Genomic DNA, 25,480 nt, shown 5'->3' on the forward strand with positions numbered 1-25,480 from the left:
AAAAGTTATCAAATACGCAGATCGATGTTACACCATGTGGGCGGTATTAGTATAATATACTAATTATAATATAGTAATTATAGTATTAGTATAATATATTAGTTCATATATTTTATGAATATATTTGACCATATATTACATTTTAGGACAATAATAATCATATTAAATAATGTAATTGTAAAGGGAATGATAAGGGACAAAGAACAGTCAAATGCACAGCGTGGAATCATAACCCACTTTTTTAATCGATCTCCTTACAACCGGGAGACAAAAGACAGAAAAAACAACATTGTAAACTGTGGCCACAGTATCACCTGCAACAGGTGATAACATGCTAGTTACATTTGACAGTCAAACATTGAAAACATTGTTATTATTATTACTTTAGACAAAAGTAAACAAAATGCCTTAATATAATAATGCAGAAAATCTGAACAAACAGAAAGAGTCTTCATTAAAATGTCTACTGGGGCAAATATGTTAATTGATCAGCATTAGTGATCAAAGTTAATTTAAATGATTCTGCAATTTATTAATAGTAATTACATCAACCTATGTTGACAGCTGACAACACATTGGCAAGTTCCACCTTGATTTGTCAAACCTGTTAGACAAGCTGGTCTTGTAATAATTATAATATGATATTAATCCAGCCCAGAAAACATCGCTGAAACTTTCAAAACTCTCTTACCCTCTCTTTTCCAGTTTTCTCAAAAACAACAGCAAAGTGCTGCTCCAACACTTTCATTGCACTACTCAAACATCCTCCTTATGTTCTCTTTCCAAGATCAGACCTGAGTAAATTATATATCTGTACAGCACCCACATCCAGCAAAGAAAAGTTTTCATAACAACCTACCATAGAGATTACAAATGCCTCCATGAGTTCCTCCCTTATGATAAAATGATCACATGATCACGGCATCCTCTCTGCCTGTCCATACCCTCAAAGCAGTGTCAGAGAGGCTCAACTGTCAGTCACAACTTAGTTATTTATTAGGGTCTTATGTTACAAGATCCAGGAATAAATTAATTTTTTATGGAGTATTAGTGGGGAGCAGAGTAGAGTATTTTTTTATCACATTCCTAAGTGATAAAAAAGTTGTAACTTTCATTACTGCAGTCCACCCCAAGACTGTCATGAGTGCATACGCAAACCCGCTATTATCTGTATGCTAAAGTAAACACATCAGAATAAAAACAATTTACACTACAGAAATCAGGTTGGAAAAATATTAAGACATTTTACTCTAATGTAAACTTAATTAAGAGTTCAAATCTCTAAACCTCTCATCCAAACTCATTAGATATATGAGAAGGTATCATGCATGTTAGCAGTGATTAATTTCAAAATAAAAAAGAATTTGAAACTTTAATCTGAATAAAAGTAAGTAAAACTTGAAAAACCACCAAAACTACTGCACATTACAATGGTGCGGTAGCTCTATTCCAGCTGTGAAATAAAATATGGATGAAGACAACATCAGAAATATGCCTCTGATTCATCATAGTCTTAATGTATTGAGAAATGTATTTGAAATGTGTTAGCCTAAATTTAAATTATATTTTATCACTAAATCATCCCATCCCATTTATCGGCATGTTCCATTCCCTAAAAGTGTCCACCTGTTGCAAAAATTGTCCACAAAAAAAATCAATAAATAAATCATGAGGCCTACTAAAATCGATGGTAGCCTATATTAAATAAATAAATTATATATGACGATCATTATTATTATAAATTGTGTATCACACACTGTGTTCTGTGATTCTTCCAAAGCCTTTACCAAGGGTTCCCTAGCTCTTCTGTGTTAAAGGCACTGAATGAGACAAAGGCTCCAAAATTCTGGCAAGACTGGGTGATGATTAACAATACAGGAAAATCATTAACTCAAAATCATTAAATAATATTTTTTTAACAGATAGGTACATTAATGAATCTTTAGCAATGCTACATTTCATACACCAATATACAAACATAAGCAGTACAACCAAACTTTGTGTAGACCTAACACTAAAGTGACAAAAGAAAAAGGAAAAAAAAACTTTTCTATGATTTTGTTCTTATTGTTACAGCATTGTGCATTTCTTTTGCATATTCCAAAATAAATCCTATACTCCTATGTATTTTAAAGAAAAGAACATTGGTAATATGTGGGTCTGGACATACTACATGTGTACATGAGCCTGATACACATTACCCACACATTCAGCACTCCATAACATGTACTGTGAGGGATATTGCAGTCATCTTAGGACATAGTTACCTCATATTATAGCACATGCATATTATTCAGCACTTGTTTTAAAATGTAAATATATGTTTGGCTTCTGTGCTGTTCAGACAAAATGAAGCAGAATGTTTGAGGGTAATACCTGCTAGACTGATCATTTCTGAATGTTGCACTTGGTCAACCATAGCTACAGTGGGGTGAACTGAAACAATGCCTGATTCACAACAAAGACTGAGTAATTCTTAAACAGCACTGCACTGTAAGTGTGTCTGCTACAACACTGCCCCATTAACACCAAAGATATAAAGAATCTTTCTAAATTTATAAAATTGGGCTTAGATGTATCTGTCAGTCAAAAAAAGTAAACATGTTATGCTACATGTTACAATGCCAGTTTTAGATAAGGCTGAAGTAAATCAGATCTCATGAACAAGAAATAAAATTACTTGCAAAGCTCCACTTTCTCTTAAAAACCCATATATAAAAATGCAGCATTGGCAGGCACTGAGATCAACAGATAAAAACAGGTCAGACTGATTAAAAAAAGAGAGAAAGAGAGAGAGAGAGAGCATCTCTCCCAAGCCCCTTACTGGGAAAATCCGCCAAGGGCTTCACATTTCTCCCTGGGCCCTTTTTACCCAGCCACCCACTTCACTCTGTAAAAGGGTAAGGCAGCTGTCGGCTTCCATCAGTGCAAAGTCACCATACAGATTCACACACACACACACACATGCTCTCTCTCTCTTTCTCTCTCTCTTTCTCTCAGACACACACACACAACACAGAAGAAAACACTTCACTGAATATACAACAAAAGCTAAACATTAGGATGATTTTCCCACAAACACTCAGATAACACAACAGTAGCAGTGAAAAAGCATTGATTGAATTAAAGTACAAAGTACAAAAACTAGATTTTATGCTGCTTTCCATCCAGAGTCTAAGAAGTCAATCTGATGCATGATTACTATTAATACATACTTGTTGTTTCTTCATTCTTCTCATGGTCTTTACCATGTAAAGGTGTATACAGTAGTAAATATGATTCTTTAAGATAAACCTCAGTGATTGAAATGTTGCTTAGATATTTACTTAGATATTTATTATATGCTATATTTCAACTCTATGCCATCTCTAGATTCTTGGTTGTAATCTTGTATGTCTGTAACAAAAAAGAATTTCCCCTCTGGGATAAATAAGGAATTCTGATTCAGATTTAACAACTTCTCCTTAACTCTTCTGAACAAAGCACCATTTTTTATCAAAATCTTACAAATGTGCTTGTCAGTTGGATAGATACAGACCGACAAGCATCTACAAAGAGTATTGATGCAAGGCCTCACCCCCACTCTACAGACTCTGTATTTCTAACCGCAGATAGAAAATCAGTAGATGGGGCTAAAGGGCCAATTTCCAAACAGCTATCACCTGCTACTGCTTCAGCTTTCATTGCATTCACAAATCATTGCCAGTCCAGTCCAGTCAGGTTGGACTTAGGCACCAATGACATTTAGTCCATCCAGGTATGGTGGTGGTTTCATCTTTCTTTCACTCTGCCTTTTCTTCCTTCTCCATCCTCCATATGTTTTTTCTCCTTCTCATCTTTCACTCATCTATTTTTAGTTCTCCGTTTTGCCCATGTCTGCTGTTCAGTCTGGCGCCATTTTTTATTAACACCCACGCGTCATGGAGAGCGGCTTGGGCAACACTTCTGAGTCCACTGCAGGGTAAGGAAAGTACAGAATCAGAGACAAAATGCAGATATTACAATGGCATTCAAGTATTGCAGCCATTAAGGAGGATTTTAATCAAATTAACACCAGTTATTTGAAAATAATGTACATATTCAAGAGCTGAAAGCAGGGACTGGGGAACAGCTTCATCTGTTTAACTGGATGGGAAATACAGGCTTATATGTGAACTATATATTTATATATAAAATAAATATAATGAAATAATGTACATAGATACACACTACCATACAAAACTTCAGGCACTCTTTCTTATTGGATAGTTTTTCTACAATGCAGAAAATAATACAAAAAAACGAATACTGAAGACATCCATAAAGGAATACTTAAACAAAATAGATACAGTATAACCTTCAATCTAACTTTGTTATCACACTAATACACACGTTTCTTAATTGTCATTGAACATACATTACATACAAAACAGATATGGTGCGACACAATGCATGCACATAAATGTCAGAATCAATACTTAGCCAGAGAGAGAGAGGTCACCTGACTCGTGACAGAATTGGTCAGGAGAGGAAATGGACAAAGATGATGGCTAGACCTACATTCAATAGCATCACAAGAGCCACCAGGATAGAGTTAGGGCCCTGAGAAGACACAAGAAAAGGTTTAATCTGAAACGAGTCATACTACATTATTACACACATATTACACACCCATTTTTATTATTTCTCTAAGTGCTGTTTTGCTCACTGGCAAACTGTGGTAGTGGTCCCCATCTTTAAAAGGGTGTGTCCCAATTGTCAGTGCATCATACTCCTCCACATCCCCGGTAAATAAAGTAGTAGTATTGGAACTAAGGTTAAGACTAATTATTCAAATCAATTCAATTTTATTTATATGGTGCATTTTACAATCAGAATTGTCTCAAAGTGCAATAGTTGAACCTTTTATCTAATCAATAAAGATTATTTGGTTTGACTCCCTGATCAGATTTTTACTGGACACATGTAACTTAACTGCATTATACGTGGCAGGGAGATCATGCCTGAGTCCACCACCTCTGTTAAAGGAAGGTTTGCCAAATTAACTTTGATGGCTTCTTTGACTCCTCTAAAACCATCTGTCCTCTCTGTCTAGAACTGTAAGCAGCTCCACCAGTTCCTCATCATACACTGTATCAACTACAAAATACTTGTCCTCCTCCTGACAGCATTCGAGCCAGTCAGAAACCATGGCTGACAGGGGATGTCTACAGGCTGCTGAGGGCCAGGAATGCTGCCTTCAGAAGAGGCAACGAGACCAGCCTAAGGTTAGCCAGAGCCGACCTGTCCTGTGGCATCAGGAAGCGAAGAGGCAGTACTCCAGGATGGTTGCCCACCACTTCAGCGACAGCAGGGACACCCGGAGCCCGTGGCGGGGGATACAGACCATCACAGACTACAAGCCCCCACCACAGACCTGTGACAGCAACAGCTCTCTGCTGAACCAGCTGAATGACTTCTTTGGAAGCTTTGAGGAGCTCGCTGAGGTGTTTACAGACATCTTCAACATCTCACTGAGCCAGGCTGTTGTCCCCACCTGCTTCAAAGCCACCACGATCATCCCTGTGGAAGTCCACCCCCGCCTGCTTCAATGACTACCGTCCAGTAGCGCTCACACCCATCATCATGAAGGGCTTTGAACGGTTAGTCATGAAACACATCAAGGCGGCCCTCCCTCCCTCCCTGGACCCATTCCAGTTTGCATATCGGCCCAACCGGTCAACCAGTGATGCTGTTTCCAAAGCACTCCACACAGCTCTCACCCACCTGGAAAATAAAGACTCATACGTTTGAATGCTTTTCATAGACTTCAGCTCAGCATTCAACACTATCATCCCACAGCAGCTCATCAACAAACTGGACCAGCTGGGGCTGAAATCCTTGCTGTGCAACTGGCTGCTGGACTTCCTCACCAGGAGACCTCAGACAGTGCGGGGCGGCAGAAACACATCTAGCACAATCACAATGAACACTGGGGCTCCCCAAGGATGTGTGCTGAGCCCCCTCCTCTTCACTCTGCTGACCCATGACTGCACGCCAACACACAACACCAACATCTTTGTGAAGTTTGCGGACGACACAAATGTGGTGGGTCTCATCTCCAGTGGAGATGAAACTAACTACAGAAATGAGGTGCACCTTCTGGCCGAGTGGTGCAGAGACCACAACCTCTCCCTGAATGTGGAGAAGACAAAGGAGATGGTTGTGGACTACAGGAGAGCACACAGTCAGCACACCCCTCACAGCACAGCAGCGCCTCTACTTCTGCAAGCTCAAAAGAGCCAGAGCCCCTCCTTCCATCCTGTGCACCTTCTATAGAGGGGCTGTTGACAGCATCCTGTCCAGCTGCATCATTGTGTGGTACGGAGTCTGCACCGTCACCTGCAGGAAGACGCTTCATCGCATAGTGAGAGCAGCTGAGAGGATCATTGGCGCCCCTCTCCCCTCCCTCCAAGACCTCTACGACAGCCGTCTCACCCGAAAGGCCCTCCGCATCACAGGACACCCCACCCACCCTTCACACCGCTTCTGCGCAGCCTCCGGGCCAGGACCAGCAGACTGAGGGACAGCTTCATCCACTAGGCTGTCAGGAAGCTTAACTCTCTCCCTGCTGTGCCCCACTTTCTCCCCCTTCCCTCTACAAAAGAACCCTGACCCTGACACCCCCCCCCACCCCCCCAAGATAGGAACTCTTTGTACCAGCCACTTTACCAAAAGGAACTCTGTGCACCAGCCACTTTACCCTGTGTATTCTCTTGCACCTTAGTCATGTCATACCAGTCTCATATAAGCTGCTATAACTTAAACCATTCCTGGACTGTTTACATTATGCCAACTGCACTGTCTTGCACTATACATCCTTTGCACTCTCACTGCATTGTGCCTTCTTTTTGTGCATTGTATTTTGTGTGTGCCTCATTGTAGGTACACTTTTTTACACTTTATATTTATCTTAAGTTTTTAGTTATATGTTATATGTTGTGGAGTGAATAGTAACACAATTTCGATTCTCTGTATGTCCAGCACATATAGCAGATTTGACAATAAAGCTGACTTTGACTTTGACTCAATTTTAAGGTCATCCACAACCTTGTCCCTGCATATATATTCCGACCTGCTCCATATTGCCATGCCCGTTTGCACCCTCAGATCATCCTCTCCCATCCACATCTCTTGTTACTGCCTTGTTACCATGGAAAGCAGAGCATTCAGCCACTGTGCTCCCCAGCTCTGGAACCCATTCCCAACTGACCTGCATAACACTGACTCACTCCAACATTTCAAAACCAAACTCAAAACCCATCTGTTTAAAATGGCTCCCTCTCTCTCTCCCTCTCTTTCTCTCTCCAAACCCATCTGTTTAAAACTGCCTACTGCCCTTGACAAACTGCACTATATGTTAAGTTGTGCAAGTTCTTTCTGCCTTCAGATGCATGCTGACCTGCAGTCAGACGCAAACACCTGCCTATGCTGTTCATCTATGTAGTGCTAGCATACTTAACCTAACAAGATATACCAGACAAAACATTAAAATATACAAGACATAGTTTTTCTGCATTTTATTTCTGAATTTCCATGATTGTCCAATAATGTAGGATGTTTGCTGCATGTTTGTTTCTCTCTCTCTCCCTCTCCTTCATCCTCTCTGTTCTGTCTACCTCTTCTTCTCCTCCTCTACCTGGCCGACTGTCAGCAGGAAGGTTCTACTTATGAGTTGGGTCCTGTTGAGTTTTTCTTGCCACTGTTGCTCTTAAAGGGGTTCAGGCTCTGGGTCGCTGTAAAATGCTTTACATTTGAGAGAATACTGATCTGAATTTAATATTGACCTTGAGTGTCCAGAAAGGTTCCAGCAAATAAAATGTATGTTGTTATTATTATTAAAATGTGTACAATCAGATCTGGATCTCAGGTTTTTAGTATGAAAACAGAACTAAGCCAGAAGGTGAAGCACTCAGATCACCAGTCTGACTGTTCCTATTCTCACCTATGGTAATGAAATCTGGTTAAAAACCTGAAAGAATTAGTTCTGGTGACTGGGATTACTCTTTGAGACTGGGTACAAAAATTTTGAAATCTGCGAAGAGACTCCGAGTAGAGTCGCTACTACTCAACAGTTGAGGTGGTTCAGGCATCTGGTTAGGATGCCCTCTAGGCGGGAGGCCTTTAGAGGTATACCAGGCACAGCCATCTGGGCGGAGACCATGAGGCCAACACAGGAAGAATTTTATCTCCTGGCTTGCCGGGAGCAGCTGAGAAGAAGTGGCTGGGGACTGCCCCTATTGCTACCATAACCTTGGTGGATTAAGTTAATTAGAAAATGGATAGAGGGATGAAAATATTTATTAAAATTGCGGGAACAACAGCAATTTGAAGTCTCCAGTCAAGTCAAGTCAAAGAACTTTAGTTGTCCCCTAGGGGCAATTCAAGAAAAAAAATCCAAATTTGTCCATGTTGTGATCCATGGATTGCTCAGAGCAAAGGGGGAAAATGTGGTGGAGGCCCCCACTCAGTTAGAAGAAGAAAAGTTTTTTTTTTTTACCAATGTAGAGAAAAAAAAGAGATGATTTGCAATGCTATTAAACCGAGTATAAAAACGTATACAAACCTATACATAATCTATATACATAAATGTAAAAATATGAAAAATGACTGTATAAACTGCTCCACGATCGACTGCCCCAGATCAGTTTAAAAGTTAAAAATATATACACATGTAAAAATGGAACTTACCGACTCTTCTTCAACAATTTCAGGAACAATTTCAATACTGGGTTTCTTGGTTTCTGCAAGACTCTTTGGTTTGATTGATTCTTGTCTTTTTGGCTTGGGAAGCTCCTGAGTTTTGCTGCTGTCTTGTGGTGGTACTGGTGATGGACTAGGAGCTGGCAGTAATTTTGGTGCTGGTGCCCATATCTCTTTAGCAGGTGGTGGCAAGCGTGCCAGGCTTGATGGGTGCAGGACATCCTCCATACCAACAGGTTCTTCGGGTGGCGGAATCTTGATATCTGCCTTGACATAGTAACCATGGTACTGGGAGTGAATCTGCCCATTATTGGTGTAATTGCTGACTGTGGTGCTAACAGACTGGTTGACTACTGGAGGCTGCTTATTTTCGTGTCTCAGAGAAAGTTTTGATACTGCCTTTCCTATACCTGCCAAGCAGAAAGATGGAAAAGAAGAAAGGAAAAGTAATCAGCCAAAGAACAAAAAACATATACAGTATATTGTACTCTAGCTCAGGCAGGGGTAGTGCAAGATGTCAACTAAACACATGCTGTATTAGCATGCTGATGATGTTTTTACTGCCACAGGTTGCCTGAATGACATAAGCACAAGTCTGATTGTAATTATTAATTACATTCCTCAATATCAGAAGAATTCCATCATGCCTGGAAAGACAGTACATCAACATATAAAAAAGACCCAGGGTAATGCCAGATTAGCTCATTATTTATTATAAATACAAAAAAAACAACAACCCAAACTTCTCTTTAACATTGTAGCCAGGCTGACAAAATGTCACAGCTCTGATGAGTATTCCTGCATCTGTTTGTAGTGAAGGCTTAAAGATTTTCTTTAAGTTTCTTTACCAGGCAAATCACTAATAAAAAAGCAGGGATGTTGCTCCTCTGATTGGCACTTACATATCAGAATCAGAATCATGTTTATTGCCATGTAAGTGGTTTCACATTAGTAGGTATTTGCCTTAAGTGATTGGTGCATACATAAAACGTATAACAATTAACATGAAATAAGAAGCATGCATGGGTTAAAAAAATAAAATAGGTAAGTAAAACAAAGTAAATAATGTAATCTAAAATTAAGGCTATATATTGACATGACATTACAGACATTCAAAGAACAGAACAGAACATGAGTATCTGTGCTTGTCCCTGGCCATGGCCCCAGTGTACCACACGGTGAGGGAGGAGGTGAGGATGGACTCAATGATGAACCATGATCCTGGCTGGCACCTTGAGTTCCCTCAGCTGCCGCAGGAAGAACATCCTCTGCTGGGCCTTTTCGATGAGGGAGCTGATGGTGAGCTCCCACTTGAGGTCCTGGGTGATGGTGGTACCCAGGAAGCGGAAGGAGTCCACTGTGGAGATGGGAGTGTCTGTCAGGGTGATGAAGCGATGGAGCTGACAATTTCCGAAAGCCTTGGGGGGTACCGGTGCTGATGGTTGGGGTGTCCGAGACATTCTTTCACCACTTCACATGCTGTCTCCTGTCTGTCAGAAAGTCAGTGATCCACCGGCAGATGGAGTCAGGCACGTGCAGCAGGGACAGCTTGTCTTAGAGGAGAGCTGGTTGGATTGTATTGAAGTCAGATCTGTAGTCCACAAACAGGATCCTAGCATAGGTTCCCGGGGAGTCCAGATGCTGCAGGATGTAGTGAAGGGCCAGGTTGACAGCATCATCTACAGATCTGTTATCTGAGGTGTTAAAAATGTCTGTCAACACTGGAATCAGCCGGTCTGTGCAGCGTCTAAAGCTGGATCTATACTCCACAAAAACAAAGAACTTTCTCCTCGCTCTGACAACAAAATGACCTCATTTCTGCATTGTCAACCTTTTGTGTGTGACGTGCACTGCAGTGGGAGGGCCGTATGAGGAGTTCTGCACACAAGCTTGTGGGGAATATGAATACTCTGTGCCGACACAGACTTGTTTTTTTCTCAGGTTTTTGTTCTTGCCAGCCAGAGAGCGAGAAATACAATTCTTTGTTCCTGTGGAGTATGGCTCCAGCTTTAGAGAGGAGGTGGAAACACCATCTGGTCCAGGAGCCTTGACATGTCCGTGTTGATGGGGTGTGGAGAGGTGTCAGCGCTGGTGACAGTGACAGTAGAACTCATTCAGACTGGCTGAATTGCAGGTCGTCAGCTGAGTGGGGGGCTTTGGGCTTGTAGTTGGTAATTTGCCTAAGCCCTTTCCGCACAGAGGCCGAGTCATTAGCAGAGAACTGCTGCTGGATTTTCTCAGAGTACAGTGATTTAGCACTTCTCACATTCCTGCTAAACCTGTACTTGGCTGTATGTATATTGGATCAGATCAACTTGTCCTAAGCAGCAGTTTATGTACCACAAACTAATATCATTCATGTCTAAAATGCTTGAAAAGGTGGTTATGAGTCAGTGACAGAAAAAAACGCTGTTTAAAGTTACAAATTACTCCCAGCTTGTGGGTGGTGTAAATCAAACAGTAGGTATTGGTCCGTGTGGTCACAGTATCCTGGACGTCAGGTACTTAGTTTCTCACTTTTATTTGTGTTTTATGTTTTATATTTTAAACTACTGTATACCAACTAACTATATCTAAATCCATACCAGTAGAGGTTACACCACATAATTTTATTGTTGTTTACAAATTGTAATTATCTAAAGTAATTTGCAAACAGCAAATTTTGCCATCAGATTGGCAGCTGGAGATGGTTTGCACGCAGAAAGCATATTTGACTGCTTTGCTATAATCTTTCTGTGGGTAGTGCTTGCGGCAATTTGACATCTCTGGTGCTAGACACTTATAAGTGAGCATATACATACACATATACATATATATCACATTTTTGGTAGGCCCTTCAAAGGACAGGCTGGCAAGGTCTCATTTGTTCACAAACCAGTGAATACCAATAAAGAAATTATTATTAATCTACAGTGATTTATAAAAATGTTTTTATAGTCATGAGCAGGTGACATCAGAACCATGAAAATTTGTAGGTGTGTTTCAAGCAAGGATTTTTTTAATTTTATCTACTAAAAAAAGACATGTTGGACAAATCAGCAATAACCCAAACTGCTTACCCGAGCACATTGACTCAGCTGATGACATTTTATTTTCTTTCACAGCAGGTTTTGCAGAAGCCATGTTGTCCGGAGTTTCACTGCTGGGAGGGATCTTTTTGACCACAGTGGGTGATGGACCAGGACTGGGAGCTGGGCTCTGCGATGGAGAATGAGTGGGTGTCGTGCCTTTCCGGTAGAAATGAGGGCTCCCTGATGGAGATGTCTCTTTTTTCTCCTCAACAATAACCTCATTCACATCTAATGGCTCATTAAACTTCTGCCGAATGTAGTCAGGACCTGGAATTGCATGAATAATATAAAGCTATATATAAATAAATATAAAAGTAAAAGTCCACATTAAAGACAAGTATTAGGAAAGTTTGAATCAGGTTTCCCTGATTCTGTAAATACATTCAAAATTAAGAAAAATTATATCAATGAATCAATTTTCACTCAAAATCAACTCTCAATAAATCTAACAATCTATTTTCATGCACTAACACAGAGATAAGACATAATAAGACATAACATCTAGTAGCCAAGTGTCTACCTTTTAATTTTTTTTTTTTATATATGGCCACCTTATGTTAAGTAAGCTGTCTGATTTAAAGTTATTTTGATATTTGATATTTAAATATACTCAAAGTGTATACCTGGCACTCCATACAGCCTTCCATAAATACATCTTACAGACAATACATCCATTTTCCACTGTATCACAATGATTGGTCTACCAATCTAAAAAAAAACCTCTCCCTGGAGCATACTGCAGCATGTTAAGTATAAGAGGATCTGAATTAAGATCAATACTAAAAATTAATACATTTTAATGTAGTAAAGGTCCTATAAATAGTACTGCTAGGTATCCAATTTACGGAAACAGCACCAGTATCAGTTTAAATGTGAACTGTGTCCAACCCCTTACCATCCCACTGTCTGCTGAAATTAACTGCGCCTGTCTTGTGAGCCCAACATATTACGTACAGACAGATATAGTACAGACTTATCTCATGAGCCGAGGGTGTGGTCACATACCTAGTTTTGAGTATTTAGTTTTGTCTTACTTGATTCCTCTGCTGTGTTGTTGTGCTGTTGCTTCTGTTACAGTACCTGGCTGATAAAAGCTTGGGGACAGCTCTCTGGCCACACCTCTGGCAATATCTGAATCCTGACTGGCTGACTGTGCAGCCAGGTCAGCGGCCTCCGCTTTCACTCGGGCATGGGATGTCCTGTAAAAAGAGAGAGCACATGTTTTTTCTCCCCCCCATCATCATTTTCAAAACCGTCAAAAAAATTGCAATGTACGTATATAGAAGATAAGGATCAAACATTAAACCAATATATTTGATGCCTTGTGTGGTTGAATTTTCAATGTTACTTCAGTAGTATAATATATTTTACTTCTGGAGACGTTTGATAAAGTTTGATGTCCTCACATGAGAGAGAGTTGTAGTCACACCTGTGTCAAAGCATATCAATTAGAATCTTTTTAATGAAATGCAGGCTATAGGCTGTATCAAATTAAAGTGCCGTCAACTGACACACATGCGTAACTTCTAATATAAAGAATACCAATTTAATAACGTAATGAAATTTAAAAAAGTCTGTTCACTATATGCATTTTTAAATAGCCTCAATAAAAACTATATTACCTGTAAAAGATCGCTTGACATGTTTCAGGCAGTTTATAATGTGTTTTTCCTGCAGTGAATTGTAGGCTACAGCAGCTGAATTAAAATCAAACGTGTGCGGTGTCTCTGCCCTAGGGGGCGCGCCCCACTATTTGAGAAGCACTGGACTACAGGATCTGTCAAATAACTTTTGTTAATTTTCTATATACATCTATAGAATTTCTTCAGATCCTTCATATTTGTTCCACATGATCTCACATATCTCAGCACGATGTGGCATTAATATGGTTTTAGTGCTCAAGGTTCAAGTCAATTGGTCACTCTAAATCGCCCATAGGTGTGAGTGTGAGTGTAAATGGTTGCCTGTATTTTGCCCTGTGTACCCCTGTCCAGGGTGTACCCCGCCCTGCCCTCTTCAAAGTGTACCCAGTCATCATTCACTCCTTTGGAGGCACGAATAGACAGGGAGGGTTATCCTCCATATACAGATAATGTGGGAGCTGTCAATATTATAACATCTGGTCCTCCTACTACACTGGGTAGAACTGCTTTAAAGCCTTTCACTCTATCCACTCCCTAGTGTTCCCAACTGGAACTTCTTCATCACTCTCATCACTGGCTCTCCATGCTCATCCGTCTCTCATCCACATATTTCAATGCTCCGTAAAAGACTATGCAAGTCAAAACCGCTTTTGGCCCCTAAACGTCTTCCTCTCTCCTTGTATCTTCTAGCTTGATGCATCCAAACCCTCCACTCCATCTACCTATCTCCATCCATTGTTACAACCCTGGCCATGTTTCTACTGGCCATCTTTGGCTTTCTCAGATGTTCTGAGTTCACTGCTTCCTCCTCTTCCTATGATCCCTCACACCACACCACTTGTCTCAAATTGTGAATCATCCATTAAATATCACCTAAACCTTTATCTGTCTGCTTCTTGGTTCTCACCTCAAACAGAACAATCCAGCCAAAAAGATATGGACCCAGCCAACTCGGACACTATCACAAAAGCCCTTCGCACCCAGGGAATAACAGTGGGACGTAGGACATTTGTTCCCTCTCCTGAGCCCTATGTGGGAGATCTTGGCTCCTGTGGCTGTTTCCTGTTGCAATGTTCGATAGTTTTCGACCAACAGCCATCTACTTATCCTAATAGTAAAGCTAAAATTGGTTATGTGGTTAATCTGCACTGTGGGAAGGCTAGTCAGTGGGCCACAGCCCTTTGGCAGGGTAGTTCGCCTATTTTGCATTCATACAACAGGTTTGTCTCAGAGGTGCGTAAAAGTTTTTGATCGTGCTGTGCAGGGGCATATGCAGCTAGGTAGGCAAAGGCTTCGGAGGCTCCAAGGATGCTTGTGCCTTTATTGTGGCCTCTTTGCCCCTAATTCAACCAATTAGTCTCACCAATCCCCAACAGTTTTCCAAACCCTAAAAAAATGACATTCTCTGGGACATATTCAACAAGTTCCTCTTCGTCTTCCTGAATGACATCCTCATCTTCTCTCGCTCTCTGGAAGAACACCATCAACATGTCCGCCAAGTACTCCAGCAGTTGCTAGAAAATTTGTTTGTCAAAGCAGAGAAATGTCAGTTCCATGTCCCTAAAATCAGTTTCCTCAGCTTCATTATTGCCTCTGGCCAACTCCATCCTGATCCTGTCAAAACAGAGGCTGTCATGAACTGGTCCACACCCCAAACCCAGAAGAAACTGCAGCAGTTTGTACGTTTCGCCAATTTCTACAGAAGATTCATTCGGAACTACAGCAAGGTAGCGTTGCCTCTCACCAGTCTCACCTCTACCAGTAAACCTTACCTTTGGAACCCGAGGCAGCCTTTACTCAACTAAAAGCTCTGTTTACCAGTGCACCCATACTCTCACACCCTGATCCCTCTTGTCAATTTAATGTTGAGGTAGATGAATCTGCTACTGGAGTAGGTGCAGTCCTCTGCCAACGCAGCCCTGAGGACCACAAGATCCATCCCTGTGCCTTCTTTTTCCCATCCTTCCTCCCTCCCGGATAGGGTCAAAGATAGGGTCAAAGAGTGATCACTCGCCTCTTGAAAACTGTCCAGCAGACCAACTGTTCGTTCCCGCTCATCTCCATTCCCAAGTGCTGCAGTGGGGTCAGTCTTCAAAAATAAACTGCCACCCTGGAATCCACAGAATCCTCATCTTCCTCTAGCAATGTTTGTTGTGACCTAGGATGGCCCAGGATTGCATGGAGTTTGTGAATGCCTGCTTTGTCTGTACTAGGGGTGTGCGATTTGACGATAAATGATCGTGAAGGATTTGAACGTATCGGCGATCTACCAGAACGGAGAGATCGTTTTATCGTCCATAGAGCACGTTCTATGTTCGCAGATGCATGAGTTTTTTCACTCGTCCAACTCTCAGTGCGCTTAATGTGAACCTGACCAACCAATGACAGCCTCCCTGTTAGGAAGCTATGGCTGAAAACGAAAAGAGAACGGAGCAACTGGTCCCTAACAAACTCCACCTTTATGTTCGGTACTGTTTCTGCCGGCAGCAGCGGCTCTTCTAAGCCTGTGTGTGTGTGCGCAACGTGTGTCGCAGTGGAAGGGCCGCATGTATATGAATGTATTATAATGATACGAGCATGTACGCGCCCACCTCTCTGAACATTACCAGCTCCTTATATTCAGGTTCGCTGCTGTTGTGCCGTCAGCAGCTCTTCTACGTGTGTGTGTGTGTGTGTGTGTGTGTGTGTGTGTGCAGTGGGAGGGCCGCGTGTGTACATCAGAGGCAACAGCTAATGACGTCACCAAAACAATAACGCAGGCATTTCATGAAGAGGCTCCATATGAGGACTCTAGTAAACGGTGACAGCAGCAGCTCCGTTTGTCCTTAGATATGATTCCCATTAAAGTTTGATCATTTGTTCTAAATCACATTGAACTTTAAGAGTTACTTATGTCTCAATACTGTATTTATTGTTTAACCTTAGGAGGCACACTTCAGTCTGTTTAAATGACTGTTGAATAATACTTTACAAAATTACATTAGTCTTCGTTTTAACCTATTTGAAATAAAACTTTATTTTGTTCTGTAATTGTTATTTAAATTTTCATGTTTATTGAAAACTAATACTGAGTACACGTTATCAGAGTTGTTGTTTGCCCTTAAATCTACTGATAGTTTTTGAGAGGTGACAGAGTAGGCTACCTGACGTCATTTACACAGAAACATGCAAATTAGTGTCAATGTAAAAACAAATCGTGATAAAATCGAGATCGTGATTTTATCATTAAAGAATCGTGATATAAAATTTTTGCCATATCGCCCACCCCTAGTCTGTACCCATGGCAAATCTACTCATCATGGACCTTATGGCTACCGTCAGCCTCTTTCCATTCTTCATCGCCCTTGGACCCATATTTCTGTGGATTTCGTCACTGGTCTGACTCCCTCCGAAGGTAACTCTGTTATACTCACTGTTATGCATGGGAAATGTATGGACTATTTTTGTGTTTAGTTTTGTGCCTGGTGTTTTCCTCCTTCTCATTTGGGAGTTCCTCTTTTGTTCAGAGGAGCTGGGTGTGGCTTCCTGCTGGCTGGTGGTTGGCGCACTGTGATCTCATCAACCCACCTCACTGCCAATTGTCAGTTTTGCACTCATCTCAAATTGTGAATCTCGACCCAAAATAAAACCTAACACCAACTTGGCTTATCCCATCCCATCTACCTGTTCCACCTCGATTCCTACCTCAGTCCCTACAAACCTATTCTCTGGTACATTCACTTTTGTCGAGCCCTCCATGCTACCCCGCAAGATCCTCTCTTTACTACCGAATCAGTGAATCAGTGACCGAATGGATAGATGCAAATATTGGATAGTCTCACCTCCTGGATTCCACAGATTAAACATGCCTTCTATTTCCTCTACACTTATCCCAGCCTTCAACTCCTTATCCCTTCTATCCTCATTCCTTCATCCCTACCCCTCCCCTTACCCCTAAGACAATAAAGCCAACAATTCAGAGGTGTGGCCTAGTTAGTAAACAAAAGATATTGAGGGGCAGCTAACACTTGATTATTTAGGTAAATGCATAGGTCATTGTGAGGTTTTGATGTTGGCAGATGTAAAAAGTATGGGAAAATGTTAACCCAAAAAAAATTTACTTAAAAACCAAGCTTAGCACCAAAATCATATTTATGCCACATCATGCTGAGATGTTAAATCATGTGGAAAAGATATGAAAGAGCTGGACTCTTTCCACCAAAAGCAAAAGCAAATCCACCAAAAACTAAGAAAAATAACTAAAAATCTAAAGGGCTGTATTTTGCAAATGGTTACCACTTCATCATCATTAACCAGGTCAACATTTACCAATATACATTATGCCACTATAAAAACAACTCGATTTAATCATACAAGACATTTTACCTGGATATGGCAATTTCAACTTTTGTTCTGGCAATGGCTGCTGCTCTCACTGCTCCCTCAATTGCGCGATCTACTTTCTGTTTGGTCTTGGGGTTCTTCAGTGGTATCAGCTGCTTTTTTATGCCCCGAACCAGAACATTGTTCTTGTACTTCCCTTCTTCTTTTGTACCGTTAGGAAAGATAGTGCAGCCGTAGCCATGTCGCTTATTGTTCAACCACTCCCCTTCATACTTCATGCCATTAGACCGCTCTGAGACACCAAATCCACTGCGCTTGTCATTCTTCCACTCGCCCATGTAGGACTCAGTAGTAGTGGCATCCACATTATCCTCCACTGGCAGGTAGTCATCGCCTGGGTCTCCGTCTCCAAAGCTAATGGTAGAGTTGGCATCACTTGAACTGATGCGGCTCATAGTACTGTCACTGTGTGCTGAGCTGCGCTTACTGGAAATTGATGAGCGTGATTCTGATTTGCGGAGGCGCTGCAGGGTACCAAAGAGGGAGCCACGCCGGAAAAGACCCTTCTTTTTCTCTAAACTTTCTCCATCGGAGTGGAAGTTAAGCACAAAGCCACCTCGTGTGCCAGCAGGGCTGTCAGACAGGCTGTCACGCAGCACAGTTCCATTACTCTGCTCACTGCGGAGGGACGCCAGTGAAGTCCGTAGAGGTGAGTGAATGACAGAAGCCATACCGTATGGAACGCTTTGACGTACACCGTAGCCATGACGCATTCCACCAGTCCACTGACCTTGATACGTACCTATAGCAAAAAAGAGAGGACAGACAAGTGAACTAAGTAATCCTCATATATGGATGTAATTATGTGACAAAAATATGCGATTTTGTCAAAACTGAATCAGAATCAGAATCAGAAATACTTGATCCCAGAGGGAAATTGCTTGCATTCCAGGTGCTCCATGTATACTCATGGAAATATATTAGAAATATAAAATAAGGTAAAATAGTGGCAAAGTGGAAGAAGAATGGAAAAAAAATAAAACCTAATAAAATTCTAAACAATAATAAACATTCAGGTTATATCCCCGCAAGTCAAAACTGGTAGTCATATATAACAAAACCTATACTGTGTGCACTAAAATCTTACAGTGTCTACAATAAATCCAATATGGATATAATTACAAGACAGTGAGTTAGATCAGATTGTCTGATCTCAGAGGGAGGAGTTGTATAGTTTGATGGCCACAGGGAGAAATGACCTCCTGTGGAGGGATCAGTCTAACACTGAAAGTACTCTTGCACCTCAGCAGCACCTTGTTGAGAGGATGGAAGCTGTTCTCCAGGATAGCCTGCAGATTAGACAGCATCCTTCTGTCTGACACTGCTGTCAGGGAATCCAGCTCCACCCCCACAACATCACCGGCCCTTCTGATCAGTTTATTGAGTCTGTTTGTGTCCGCTGCTTTCAGTCTGCTGCCCCAGCACACAACAGCAAACAAAATCGCACTGGAAACCACAGACTCATAAAAAATCCTCAATGACCTTCACAGTGGGTTTAGACAGGTGGGTTTAGACATGGTTCAGTAGGTAGATGATGGCATCCTCAACTCCCAGCTGGGGCTGGTAGGTGAACTGGAGAGGGTCCAGGTGAGGCCTAACAGTAGGCCGGAGCTGTTCCAGAATGAGTCTCTCCAGGGTCTTCATGATGTGTGAAGACAGTGCCACTGGTTGGTAGTTCGAAGAACCACTGGGCCTTCGGCACCGGCACTGTGCAGGACGTCACAGCACAGGGACCCTCTGGAGACTCAGGCTCATGGTGAAGACCCGGTGAAGCACTCCACAGATCAGGTCCTGCAGCCTAGCTGGTGGGGAGTTTGCTCAGCTGTCTGGTGCTGTCTCAGCTGTCTCAGCTGAATGGATGAATACCAGGCAAGAATTAAATTAAATTAAATTAAATTTTATTTATAATTTTTATTTATATATGCTTTTAACAGGAAGGACCTTTTAACAGCAAGAAACCTTGAGCAGGACCCAGCTCAAAGGAGGGGACCCTACTGCTGATAGACTGATAAATGATTAATTTAATTCAATTCTTGCCTGAGACAGCACTAGACAGCTGAGCAAACTCCCCACCAGCTAGGCTGCAGGACCTGATCTGCTTCACCGGGTCTTCACCATGAGCATCATCATCATCATCATCACTAATAGAAGAAAACAAGAACAACCCGCGCTTTCTCTTTAACGCTGTAGCCAGGTTGACAAAAAGCCACAGCTCTGTGGAGCCTCGCATTCCTGCAGCTCTAGTGCAGTAGTAGTAGTGCAGACTTCATGAGCTTCTTCACCGATAAAATCACCACTATTAGAGGACAAATCAACCACAATCTCTCTGTGACTGCGGAGGATACACCGCCACTTTTGGAAACGGATCCTGATCTAACTCTGGACTGCTTCGTGCCCATCGGCCTCCCTGAGCTGACCACCAGCATCAGCAAGTCTAAACCTACTACCTGTCTTCTGGATCCGATCCCATCACGGCTCCTCAAGGATGCTATTCCTCTGATCGGAGAGTCTATATTAGGACAGATCAACCTGTCTCTGGAAACAGGATATGTACCACAGGCTTTTAAAACTGCTGTGATCATTCCGATACTTAAAAACCTTCACTGGACCCAGACGTCTTATTAAACTACAGACCGATCTCCAACCTCACCTTTATCTCCAAAATACTTGAAAGAGCTGTTGTAAGTCAGCTAAATGACCACCTGCATAGGAACAGTCTGCTCGATGCTTTCCAGTCTGGATTCAGAGCCCATCACAGCACAGAAACAGCACTGCTTAAAGTCACCAATGACCTCCTCATGGCATTGGACCGTGGACTTGTCTCTGTACTCGTTCTACTGGATCTCAGTGCTGCCTTCGACACAGTAGATCATCGCATCCTGCTACACAGATTAGAACACGAGATCAGGATTACAGGAACAGCACTGCGCTGGTTTAAATCATATTTATCTGACAGATTTCACTTTGTTCATGCTAACGATGTTTCTTCCACAGGTACAAGGGTTAATCACGGCGTTCCAGAGGGTTCTGTGCTCGGACCGATCCTGTTCACCCTCTACATGCTCCCTCTAGGAAACATCATCCAGAAGCACGGCATAAACTTTCACTGTTATGCTGATGATACCCAGCTGTATTTATCCATGAAGCCTGAAGAAACGGAGCCGCTAGTCAGACTACAGGCGTGTCTAACGGACATAAGGGATTGGATGACCTCCAACTTTTTACTATTAAACTCGGACAAGACTGAGGTCATTGTCTTTGGACCTAAACATCTCAGAACTAGTTTATCAGATAATACTTTCTCTCCGGATGGAATTACTCTGGCCTCCACTACGACTGTGAGGAACCTTGGAGTCATCTTTGACCAAGACATGTCGTTTGTCTCTCATATTAAGCAGGTCTCCAAGACCGCTTTCTTTCACCTGCGTAATATTACTAAGATCAGGAGCATCCTCTCTCAGAGTGATGCTGAAAAGCTCATCCATGCTTTTGTCACTTCAAGACTGGACTACTGCAACTCTTTATTGTCAGGATGTCCACATTACTCCATCAACAGCCTGCAGCTGATCCAGAACGCAGCAGCTAGAGTTCTGAAAGGAAGCAGCCAAAGGGATCATATCTCTCCTGTCCTAGCGTCTCTTCACTGGCTCCCAGTGGACTCAAGATTACACGTAAAAGATCATTCTTCTAACCTACAAGGCTCTTCATGGACTTGCTCCATTGTATCTGCAGGACCAATCAGACCTGCAGACCTGTACCATATGTTCCTAATAGGACACTCAGATCTCTGAGTGCAGGTTTACTTGTAGTTCCTAGGATTCATAAAAGTAGAATGGGAGGAGGAGCTTTCAGCTATCAGGCACCGCTATTATGGAACCAATCTGGGTCAGAGAGGCAGACACTGCCTCCACCTTTAAGACTAGACTTAAAACTTTTCTGTTTAGTAAGGCATACAGTTAGCCTTAGACCTAGTGTGTAGCAAAGCTATGCTGCTCTTGGCCTACGTTGTCGGGGGGGCACAAACATGATCCACTGAGCAGTTTCCCTCTCACCCTCTCACCTCTCCTTTTCTCTCCTTAGTCTGTCTCATAATCTGTGTTTACTGTCTTCCTCGTAGTTCTGTGCCTCGCTCTCGCTCTGTCTCTTTACAGGTCTCAACACCCATGCTGACCATGCTGACCTGCAGTCCGGCCCCTGACCTCTCTCTAGGCCTACGTTGTCGGGGGGTACAAACATGACCCATTGAGCAGTTTCCCCCTCACCCTCTGACCTCTCCTCTACTCTCCTTAGTCTGGCTCATACTGGTAATATCGTCTCATAATCTGTGTTTACTGTCTTCCTCGTAGTTCTGTGCCTCGCTCTCGCTCTCTCTCTTTGCAGGTCTCAAGACCTGCATACTGACCTGCAGTCTGGCCCCTGATCTCTCCTGTGCTCATCGACTTCACTAGCCCCTGCTGCTCATCTTTGCTACCAAATTACTATTACTACGTATGGACTGACAATATATATAGATATCCATTATAATATAATCACTGTTTCATCTTGCTGTCATGTTTGCTCTGTATTGTATCATGTTTGTATCATGTTTGCTCCTCTCTCTCTCTCTCTCTCTCTCTCTCTCTCTCCTTCATCCTCTCTCTCTCCTCTCTTTCTCTCTCTCTCTCCTTCATCCTCTCTCTCTCTCTCTCTCTCTCTCTCTCTCTCTCCTTCATCCTCTCTGACTAGCAGCAGGACTGGTTCCCCCTTAAGCTGACGGGTCCTGCTCAAGGTTTCTTCCTCTAGGGAGTTTTTCCTTGCCACAGTGCTCTTAGGGGGGTTCCTGTGAAGTGCTTTGAGACAATTTCTGTTTGTAATATGCGCTATATAAATAAAACTGAATTGAAATTGAATTGAATTGAATTGATAGCCGGTTTTGGTAAAGGAGGAGAAGAAGAGATAGGACAGAGGATGAAAGAGAGAGAGAGAGCGGAACAAACATACAGCAGATATCATACAATGACAAACATGACAGGTTGTTGACATTGTCAAGCAGGCTGAAACTGTTGTGTTTATATTGTAGGTGATGTTTATATCATGAGTTAATTATACAACAGAAATGAACATCAGAGACTGTGCAGGCAACAAACCAAAGAAAATAAATGATGAGGAAGACAGCAAACAGTTAATGGCAAGAATCACTAGTATAAATTGGTCTGAATGGAGAAGAGGTACAGAGAGAAGGAGAGAGGTATTCAGAGACATGGCATAAACTTTCATTGTTATGCTGACGATACCCAGCTGTATTTATCTATGAAGCCTGAAGAAACAGAGCCATTAGACTACAGGCATGTCTTAAGGACATAAAGGACTGGATGACCTCCAATTTTGTACTATTTAAACTTACAAAACTGAGGTCATGGTTTTTGGCCCCAAACATCTCAGAACTATCTGTAGGGGTGGAACGGTTCACTAAATCCACGGTTCGGTTCGTATCACAGTTCTGAGGTCACAGTTTTCGGTTCAGTTCGCTTCACATTGTTGAGGTTTTTTCTACTTTTAACACTCTGGAAATGCCAGATGAGCATACAATACATCCTATTTATTCAACATTCAACATATTCAAGTATCAGTTCAGTGTTTCCCCATCATTATATCAGTTCAAGTCAATTTCATTTCTATATAGCACCAGATCATAACTGAAGCCATTTAAGACAACCTTTCCTATAGTGCAGGTCTACACCTTGTTCTTTTATTAACCAAACTAAACAGCTCATGTTATTACCCTAACCCTTATCTTATTCGCACGGCAGCATGTCATTTCTGTCTGCGCACGATGTGCGTACACACATGCGCAGACAACCACACACAGTGTGCGCACATACTTACGTGCTTTCACGTCAGCCTCCAAAAGTCACCAGAGAGAGTCGCTAGTAGCTTTTGATTAAAAAAAGGTTTGGAAAGCCACCAAATGTAGCGAGAGATGCACTCGTCTCAATGCTGTTGGAAAAATGCCTCCCTGCATTACTTGATGCGCATGTTCAGAACCGAACAAAACTTGCGCCCCGAAACATGTGTACCGAATGGTTCTGATTTTTTTCCTGAACTGTCCCACCCCTAATTATCTGATAACATTCTCTCTCTGGACAGCATTACTCCAGTACGACTGTCCGAACTCTAGCTGCTGTGTTCTGGATCAACTGCAGGCTGTTGATGGAGTAATGTGGACATCCTGACAATAGAGAGTTGCAGTAGTCCAGTCTAGAAGTAACAAAAGCATAGATGAGTTTTTCAGCATCACTCTGAGAGAGGATGCTCCTGATCTTAGCAATATTAAGCAGGTGAAAAAAGGCTTTAATATGAGAGATAAACAACATGTCTTGATCAAAAATAACTCTGAGGTTCCTCACAGTCAAACTGGAGCAGGGCTCTAGCGTGCAACTATTTTGGTCCAAAAAATATCTGAGGTTGCACTGGTGCGACCAAAAATTCTCCACGACTCTTAAAAGTCTCCCTGGTTTAACAACAGACACACATTAAGTGCATATCGTGATCTAAACCAGAAATAGTGAAGTTCAGGACATGTTGCGTTTGACTGCTCCAGTCAGACCGAGACCGTCTACCAGAAATCCATAAAAAGAAGAAAAAGACAGATGTTCTGCACAGAGAGTTGAATGCTGTGTGCTAAAGCTTGTTGCATACTCCACGAGAATGGAGAAATCTGGTTGCACTTTCACATTTTCATACTTTACAAGAAACGTGTGTGCAGAACTCCTCATATGACCCTCCCACTGCAGCGTGCACACACACACACACACAGGTTTAGATAAACCGCATTTTTGGTGAACATGTTTGAAGCGGAGAAGGTGTTGCTACTATCTGGGATTTGCTAATTTGCTGTTTACCTGAATGAGGGAGATAACAAGCCAGTAATGTTCAGGGAGGGGGGCAAGTACATGCTTGTAGCAGTGAACAATAGGTCTGACGGACAGTAATATTTTAACTGCGTGGTTTCATCCATGCTGATTAACTCTGCAGCAGTCTGGTAGTTTTAAGAGTTAAAATACTTGGTAAAATGATGAACGCCTATTTAAAACATATCGTTATTATCCTGCTATAGTGGAGCATTGTCTGCCAGTATAATATCTGCATACAACTCAAAGTGTCTTTCCTCCTCTAACAGACAGAATGAAAAGCTGTCAGCTGAAGCTCAGCTTTAGAAAGAGAGGAGACAGGAGAAACTGAGGCACAGAGAAAGAGAGGGGAGGGACAGAAGAGAATACCTCTTCTCTTCTCGCTTTTGTTTTATTACACAGTAACACTAATTTTACAGTAATACATATTGCAATGTCTAAATTAATTCTGCTTTATAGCAGCCTAATGTTCAGTCATAACTGGCACTACTGAGAAGACCTCGCTGTTGCATCACCATGCACAATTTTAACCGATCGCATTGAACTGTGGGCACTGCTAAATAAATAGTGCTGTGAGTGTGCCAGCAATTATTGGCTGACCTCTACAATATATTCCCAATAGAATGCTCCACTATCAGAGAGCACGTTGCTTTTGGTTCCCAGAATTTTTAAAAGTAAATAGGAAATGGATGTGGCCCACATGCAAATGTAGCTCAAAATTCCCAAATTTAATGTGGGCTTCTTCTGGCTAAGAAGATTTGTTTTTATTCAC

The 25,480-nt window shown here is 42.0% G+C and overlaps 1 protein-coding gene across 2 annotated transcripts in view; it reads right to left on the reverse strand.

Annotated features, from left to right (window-relative positions):
* Positions 1-221: 221 nt before the first annotated feature.
* The window catches only part of LOC114449653 (junctophilin-1-like), a 29,599-nt gene continuing 4,340 nt past the window's right edge, over positions 222-25,480 (reverse strand). Inside the window, exons 2-7 of one of the 2 annotated variants that reach the window (XM_028427468.1) lie at positions 17,801-18,560; positions 12,873-12,991; positions 11,781-12,059; positions 8,710-9,131; positions 4,481-4,581; positions 222-3,954 (exon numbers count right to left, since the gene is read on the reverse strand). In XM_028427468.1, the coding sequence (XP_028283269.1) occupies positions 4,501-4,581; positions 8,710-9,131; positions 11,781-12,059; positions 12,873-12,991; positions 17,801-18,560 (1,661 nt within the window). In that variant the 3' untranslated portion in view covers positions 222-3,954; positions 4,481-4,500. Of the gene's footprint in view, positions 3,955-4,480; positions 4,582-8,709; positions 9,132-11,780; positions 12,060-12,872; positions 12,992-13,121; positions 13,222-17,800; positions 18,561-25,480 lie in introns of those variants that run through there. The other variant, XM_028427469.1, reaches the window with a different exon arrangement.

This window comes from Parambassis ranga, chromosome 17 (genome assembly GCF_900634625.1).
Source record: "Parambassis ranga chromosome 17, fParRan2.1, whole genome shotgun sequence".
Classification (NCBI taxonomy): Eukaryota; Metazoa; Chordata; class Actinopteri; family Ambassidae; genus Parambassis; species Parambassis ranga.